Source organism: Myotis davidii, unplaced genomic scaffold (assembly GCF_000327345.1).
Source record: "Myotis davidii unplaced genomic scaffold, ASM32734v1 scaffold46, whole genome shotgun sequence".
Classification (NCBI taxonomy): Eukaryota; Metazoa; Chordata; class Mammalia; order Chiroptera; family Vespertilionidae; genus Myotis; species Myotis davidii.
Window position 1 is genome coordinate 4,919,631 of NW_006383006.1, and position 7,520 is coordinate 4,927,150.

Here is a 7,520-nt window from a genome sequence, read left to right on the forward strand (position 1 = left end):
AAGTAATGGATTTCAAAGTTGAGGTTCCCAAAGGGCTTAGTGGGTGTGGAAAATGTGAAAGAACCATCTCATTTGACTCTGACTGTAGGTCACCGCAGTGCCACTGGATTCTTACTGCAATGACCGAAGTGCAGAGTATGAGCGGCGAGTGCTGAAGGAAGGAGGGAGTCTGGCAGCCAAGCAGTGTTTGTTGAATGGGGCCCCTGAACTGGCAGCAGACTGGCTAAATCAACGGTCCCAGTTCTTCCCAGAGCCAGCTGGAGGACTGTGGAGCATCAGGCCTCAGAATGGCTGGTCTTTCATCAGGATTCCAGGTGAGTCCTCTGTTTGCTTGAAATATGTTAACAGTTTTGGCAAGGACAAAACCAGGGAGATGCTCCATGTGGTGGTTTCAGATATTTGGAATTCAAAGTTTTGGGTTTCTGTTTCTTCTTCTGCCCTTAGTAAGTTATTGGTAAGTATATTTAAATAATTTGTGACTTGAGTAGAGAGAAATGTGTTTTAGATTTGTGCTTACTCTCCTTTGATAAGCTTATAAGTGTGAACGCCACTCTTACAAAAGGGGAGGAGGTAGAAATATACTTGGTAGAAAGGCTTCAGTCAAGTGAGTATGGTTGTCTTGTGCCATTGCCACGGGGATGAAGGAGAATGTCGTCACTCACAGAAAGCCTAGTTCAAGTAGCACAAACAGTGTCCTGCATGAAACGCTGGAGATCTGAGTGATAACCAGAAGTAAAACAGTGTGTTTTGTGTCAAAATGCTAGCAGATTCCCAGTCTTCCCAGGGTCGTGGTCATGGGTTGGAAGGAAACGAGGTTTTCATCTTTGCTTTAGTGAGACTACTTTTAAGGAATTTGAGCACAGGGGTCATGGGCTCATGTTCTTTGCCTACACCTGCAGGCAAACTGAAGCAGTAGCTTAGAGCTATTGTGTTAGTTTTGGTTGTCCACACTCTGGTAGTTTTATTGTATTCATCTTATTGGCATATAGCGGAAGTAAACTAGAGCCAAGCATTCAGAAGAAAGAATCTGCTATTTCTTTTTTTTTTTTTAAATATATTTTATTGACTTTTCACAGAGAGGAAGGGAGAGAGACAGAGAGTCAGAAACATCGATGAGAGAGAAACATCGATCAGCTGCCTCCTGCACATCTCCTACTGGGGATGTGCCCGCAACCAAGGTACATGCCCCTGACCGGAATCGAACCTGGGACCTTTCAGTCCGCAAGCCGACGCTCCATCCACTGAGCCAAACCGGTTCCGGCAGAATCTGCTATTTCTAAGAGATAACTGGATCAGGGTTTAAGACCTGGTTTTTCCATTTTAATGTTAACTTTGTCAAGTGTCAAAAGACTTTGGGTCAACCTGCTCTAGTAGGTTGGGTATATGAGAACAGTATTGTAACTGGCCTCATAACTGGCTTAGAACATGTGAAAGCAGTGGGTGAAGGTATATTGTTGTAAAATGAGGGAAACCCCAAGTCTAAAGAATGCTTGAATACTGGTGGGAATAGAGGGATAGAATCCAGCAGGTATGAAAACCACAGAATCCCAGGCAGACGATGAACGCGGGTTTTGAAAGAAGCAAGACAACACCATATTTCTTCTTTCTCCTGTCTTCATTCTGGCTGCTTAGTTCCCAGTATAGGAGTAGAAGACTTATTGCTGGCGCTGTGGGAATCTCTTGTGGCTTTTCCTGTTCTTTGAAAGAAAAATGGACCTTGTTTAAATAGCAGGAAGTGTCTGAGTTCTTTTTGCATCGATAAAAAGCACCAGCCTCACTGGCTGTTTACTGTGAGAACCAACCAGCTCCTCACTGACCCTATTGTGCTCTGTAGACTGGCTGGGGCAGGGCAGCAGGGGAGGGAGCCACTGGAAACCTATAGTTTATCTCTTTTCTCTGTACTTTTACATTTTCTGTTTTCCTAGGAAGGGTTGGTTCCATTACAGTCCTAGAGAAACTAACCAAAATCTCCTGGATTTCACACATTGAATGTGTCTCCATGTTCACTGGAAGAAGGATTTACAATCTCTTCAAAAGTCTAGTCTCCTCCCCTTGGTAAAAGGAGATACTATTTAATGTTACCCTGATTTTACTGCCATGAGACACATTCGTTTTGTCTCTGAGCAGGATCTTACACTGTGGTCAGTAAGAACCTGTATCAAAGTGAAAATATTATAAGACTATAGGAATATAAGACAGAATTATAGGAAAGATTGCAAGAAAGTAAGTCTGCTCATTTCAACATTTTTCTTGAGCTCCTGTTTTAAAGAAGGGGCTGGGCACAGGTTTGACTTGGCAAAATCAGCCTAATTTCTAGGAAATTGTGTTCTTGGCTCTACGCCCTGCTTAGTAATAGGTTGTACTCTAGCCCAATGCAACTTTGGTAGCTCTTAAAAAATTGGGTAACTGCCCTGGCCTGAGTTGCTCAATGGTTAGCGCTTCAGCCTGCTCACTGAAGGGTCATGGGTTCTATTTTGGTCAAGGGCACATACCTGGGTTGCAGGTTCAATCCCTACCCCAGTTGAGGCATGATCGGAGGCAACCAATTGATGTGTCTCTCAAATCAATGTTTCTCTCTGTCTTTCTCTCTCCCTCCCCCTTCCTCTCTCCATCCCCCCCCCCAAAAAAAATCAATGGAAAGTGAAGATTAACAAAACAAAACAAAAACGAAAAAATTGTGTAAAGGACGCCAGGCCCAGAAGACACCAGTGTATACAAAGAAACCAATTTTCCTGCATATCTTTATAAGGACAATTACTAGAGGCTGACTACCTCTATCTATCATGTTCATCAGAAAAACAAATACTGTTCATTATTTAAGTGTTTTAAGACTTACAGAAGTCTCTTTCTTCTTAGGCCTTTTCCTTCAGGGCAGTCCAAAGAAATCCAGTCTGTCCACTTCCACATCCCCCACCTACACAATAACAGGCTAACAACAGGTACCACTTCTTGCTTCTCTCAGGTGCATCAGAGTTCTGTCTATCAAAGTGTACGCACATCGTCATCTCTGAGGTTTCCGAATTCTAGCATCAGTTCATTCTATTTAGCAAAATAAAATAGATGTGGGAAGCAGGAATATGTGACAACCATTGAATCATGATTTTGAGATGAATTGAAACTTCTCAAAATTCAGATGCAAGACATTTGTACACCCTTAAATATTTGTGTTGAGGGAGTATATGCAAATGGAGAGAGGTTAGCAGCCTGCAAAAATCAGATGAGCTTAGTTTACCCACTCTTGCTCAATGACTGAAAAATTTATGGGCTTTTTTTTTTACCTTGCTGTGCTTTTAATGAGAAAAGAAAGAAACTTATTATCTGAAATTGATTGGTAGCTCTGTGGGGAATGTTTAGGAGCCATCAAAATTGAGGGACCCTGGGGAATCCAATTAAAGGAGAAGGGTAATTGTGACAAGAAGAAAACCTTGAAGTTGCTATGAAAGCATTGCTCCCTCATCAGACTTGGAATTTGTACAGGCCTCCTTGTCTGGTGCCAGAGAGAGGGCCTAGCAATTAGTTCTGTCCCAGCTGCAGTCATTTGATTGTGTTGGTAAGGAGACCAACAAAAAGAAGAGCATTTCAATAATCTAAACAGGACCAAACAAAGAGGCTGAACAAAGGTGTGTGTCACAGCGTCAGGGGGTGGAGGGGTGGAGGGAGAGATGTAGCCTGGCAGCGTTCCGAAGGTGGGAAAAGGCAGGCTACAGTGCAGAGGAGTAAACATCCAGGGCCTGTGGCTTTGTAGCAAAACAGAGTGGCTGATGATTTGTTATGGTGCTGTCAGCACATCCGTTCTTGTTCAGTTTATACAATAATTGTGCACTTGGCAAATAACAAGAACTGAGAAGTGACCATTGAGAACCCTTAGATTGCTTCACAGTTCTGAGGAAAATCCATGGGTTCAAACCCAGAAACTAAGGATAGACTATTTTTTTTTCTTAATAGTTTCCCTTTTTACTTTTAGCAGTTAGTTGTCGGTATAATAACTTTAGCCTTTCTCTCTCCCTTTTTGTGTTCCCCAGTCACTTCCACATATGCTCTTAAATCTCCCAGCCCCTTAAGCCTCATCTCTTCCCCTCTTAATAACAGCAATTGTTCAGGGCATGTTTATGGACCAGTCTGCAAACAGGAAACTCTACTTCCTGAAATGTGATGGGAGTTGAATGATACTGAATGGATAAGATGAAAATTTGTGAGTTAAGTATTCTTTAAGATCTTTGGCTGAAATTATTATTTTTTTTTTAATGGGAAGAGGAAGGAGACAGTACAAGTTAGTGAGTGAAAGCAGCTTCCATTTCACAGAAACCCAACATCTTTTTAAAAAGCTGAACAAGCCCTAGAGTGTCTTTATTAAATTATAGCTTAGGATAATGGCATTTACCAGCCAACCTATTTGAAATCATCCAGGAGAGTGAGTTGAGTTGTTTTTTTAAAGGCGAAAGAGCCGGCTGGTGTGGCTCAATTGGTTGGGCTTTGTCCCATGCACCGAGAGGTTGCCTTTTCTATTCCAGGTCAAAGCACATGCCCAGGTTCCAGGCTCCGTCCCAAGTGGAGGGGTTGCGGGGGAGGGCAGGAAGCAGCCGATCAATGTTTCACTCTCACATCGATGTTTCTTTCTCTCTTTGCCTCCCTTCCTCTCTCTCTAAAGTTCAATAAAAATATTTTTTAAATAAAAGGCAGAAGAGGGTATGTTTATTTGCATTTCTTGGTGTTTAAGTGACACCAGGGGTTGGCAAGAGCGGGCCTTGTTTCTTTACATTCTCATACTTCCAGAAAGTAAACCATTTAGCCACAAGACTAACAGAAACAGATATCGAGAGATATATGGAAAAGGAAACAGCAGGTCTCTCAGGTCACTTACAGAAGATATGACATGCACATCACTTTTAAATGCCCATGTGTACCTGAGTGAGGGTTGGAGTGCGGAAGTTTTCAGATGCCTGTGTCTGCTTGGGAACTGTCGGTTGAGAAGGTACCTACACTTCCCTCTTTCAGGATATTTCTTCCCAGAGCACTATTGGATCACTATTTAACAGTGCTTTGCATTCTCCTCTAGAATACTTTCCTGCTTTCATGATGATAAGCATCCTGGTTGCAGTAATTTTGGCTGCATACAGCTTTGCAGTGAGTGATTTTGCTGCTTCAATTAAATACAGTTTCCCCTTCCCCCCTTTTCTTCTCCCCAGGCAAGGAGAGCCTCATCACTGACAGTGGAAAGCTGTATGCCCTTGATGTCCTGCTGACTCGGCTCAAGTCTCAAGGACATAGGGTCCTTATCTACTCCCAGATGACCAGGATGATAGACCTACTGGAGGTAGGAGAAGGAACTTTGGCAACCTAGGACACCTTGTAGGAATCAGATATCTATGACTAATACTACTCCTGCTTAATGAGAACTCAAACAGCTTGATGATTTTACTGTCTGTAAAGGAGGAGAAGCAACTCCTGGCAGATGTGAGAATATGCAAAGGATTTCCGCTTCCTTCCTTATTCCAATGAAATAGAACACCCCCTACTCCCTTCCTTTACTAGGGAAGAAATTCCCTAATTTTAAAGTACATCAGAGCCTAGGAATTTCTTGAAAAATCCTCTGAAATTGTATATGGAAAATAAGACTTGTGATTTTTTTCTTTAGGTAAAAAAATAGAAAGCGGCTATTCATCTTGAGTTAATGTAATGGTTCTCAACTTGACTACATATTGCAATCTCTTGGGGGACCCCTAACAAATACTGATGTCTGGTTATTTAATAAGTTTGGAATGAGACCTAGGCATCAGGACATTTAAAAGCTCCTAAGGTGCCCGGCTGGCGTGGCTCAGTGGTTGGATGTTGACCTATGAACCAGGAGGTCACAGTTAGATTCCTGGTCAGGACACATACCCGGGTTTTGGGTTCAATCCCCTGTTGGGGCATGCGCGGGAGGCAACCGATCAATGTTTCTCTCTTACATCAATGTTTCTCTCTTCCACTCTCTAAATATTAATTTTTAAAATGTATAAATGGCCCCTGCTGGCATGGCTCCGTGGTTCAGCATCAACCTATGAAACAGGAGGTCACAGTTAGATTCCCAGTCAGGGCACATGCCTGAGTTTCAGACTTGATCTCCAGTAGTGGGGGAGGGGCGTGCAGGAGGCAGCTGATCAATGATTCTCTCTCATCATTAATGTTTCTATCTCTCTCTCCCTCTCCCTACCTCTTTGAAATTAATAAAATATGTTTTTAAAATAAGAAAAAGCTCATAAGGTAATTCTAATATGCAACTAAAGTTGACAACTACTGGGTTATGGTGAAAGATATAGTTGTCTTATTTTGCAAGGCAGCTTTTGTTTTTTTAGTTACTTCTCTGATGGCGTTCTTTCTATTTTCTTGTTGTCTGAGTAGTCGCTTGTTACTTGAGGGAGAGAAGCCATGGACATTGAAACAGGAGAGTGAATGAGAGGACAAATAGTCACAAACCAATAGAGTTAATCCTTGGTGGAAGAATGTTGGAAAGCCGCTTGTGGAGAGGCTAAAGCATCTGGATATCAGTATTGTATAAATATTCTCATGTTTTTCCATGGAGATTTTATGCATCTAATGCTTTCTGTTCTAACCTGCTACTCCAGGGAATATTTGGTAATAAGTGGAAATTGGACCATGATTATCCCTATCTTGGGATAAGAAAGTAGGGATCATATTTTTATATCAGTACAGAAAGATGAAGGGTAGCAATAGGGAGTAATTTTTAGGTTCTTTGGGAAGCAAGGCTGGCTTGCTGAATTTTGCAATGAGCTTATTTGAATTTGGTAGCAGGCTCTTTTTTAACAATCTGGCAATTTTTTTAGCAAGAGATAACAATGATATTCAAGGTCAATTTACAATTTAATCACTATCCTATCTAATAAAAGTAATATGCAAATTAACCCTCAGTCCATCACAAAGATGATGGTGGCAACGGAGCTGGAGCAAGCAGGAGGCTTAGGTTGCCCCCAGCGATCCAGGAATCCAAGCTTCCTGCCTGCCCTGGCCAGCACTAGGCTCCGCTCAAGGCTACAAAGTTTCAATTATAGAAGATAAATAAATTCCAGATACCTGCTTCCAACAGGCCTGGCCTCCACTCAAGGAGGGGCAGGGAACATGGGTTGCCAGGGGCAACCCAGGCTTCTAGTGGGATCAAGGCTACAAAGTTTCAATTATAGAAGTTAAGTAAATCCCAGGTACCTGCTTCCAGCCCGTGGCTGTGTCCAGCCTGAAAATGGCCCTCAGCCCTCACCCAGGCTGGCCAGGCACCCCAGTGGGACCCCCACCCTGAAGGGGGTGTGATCAGCTGAAAACAGCCATCAGCCCGTGATCCAGGTTGGCCAGGCACCCAAGCGGGACCCCCACCCTGATCCGGGACAACCTTCAGGGTAAACCAACCGGCCCCCACCCATTCACCAGGCCTCTATCCTATATAATAAAAGGGTAATATGCAAATTGACCCTAACAGCAGAATGACTGGGAATGACTGGTCACTATGACACACACTGACCACCAGGGGG

At 42.9% G+C, this 7,520-nt stretch overlaps 1 protein-coding gene across 2 annotated transcripts in view; it reads left to right on the forward strand.

Annotated features, from left to right (window-relative positions):
- The window catches only part of INO80 (INO80 complex subunit), a 123,329-nt gene that overhangs the window by 72,212 nt on the left and 43,597 nt on the right, over positions 1-7,520 (forward strand). For both annotated transcript variants that reach the window (XM_006778077.2, XM_015557571.1), the window contains exons 25-26: positions 89-314; positions 5,187-5,314. In XM_006778077.2, the coding sequence (XP_006778140.1) occupies positions 89-314; positions 5,187-5,314 (354 nt within the window). The remainder of the gene's footprint in view (positions 1-88; positions 315-5,186; positions 5,315-7,520) is intronic.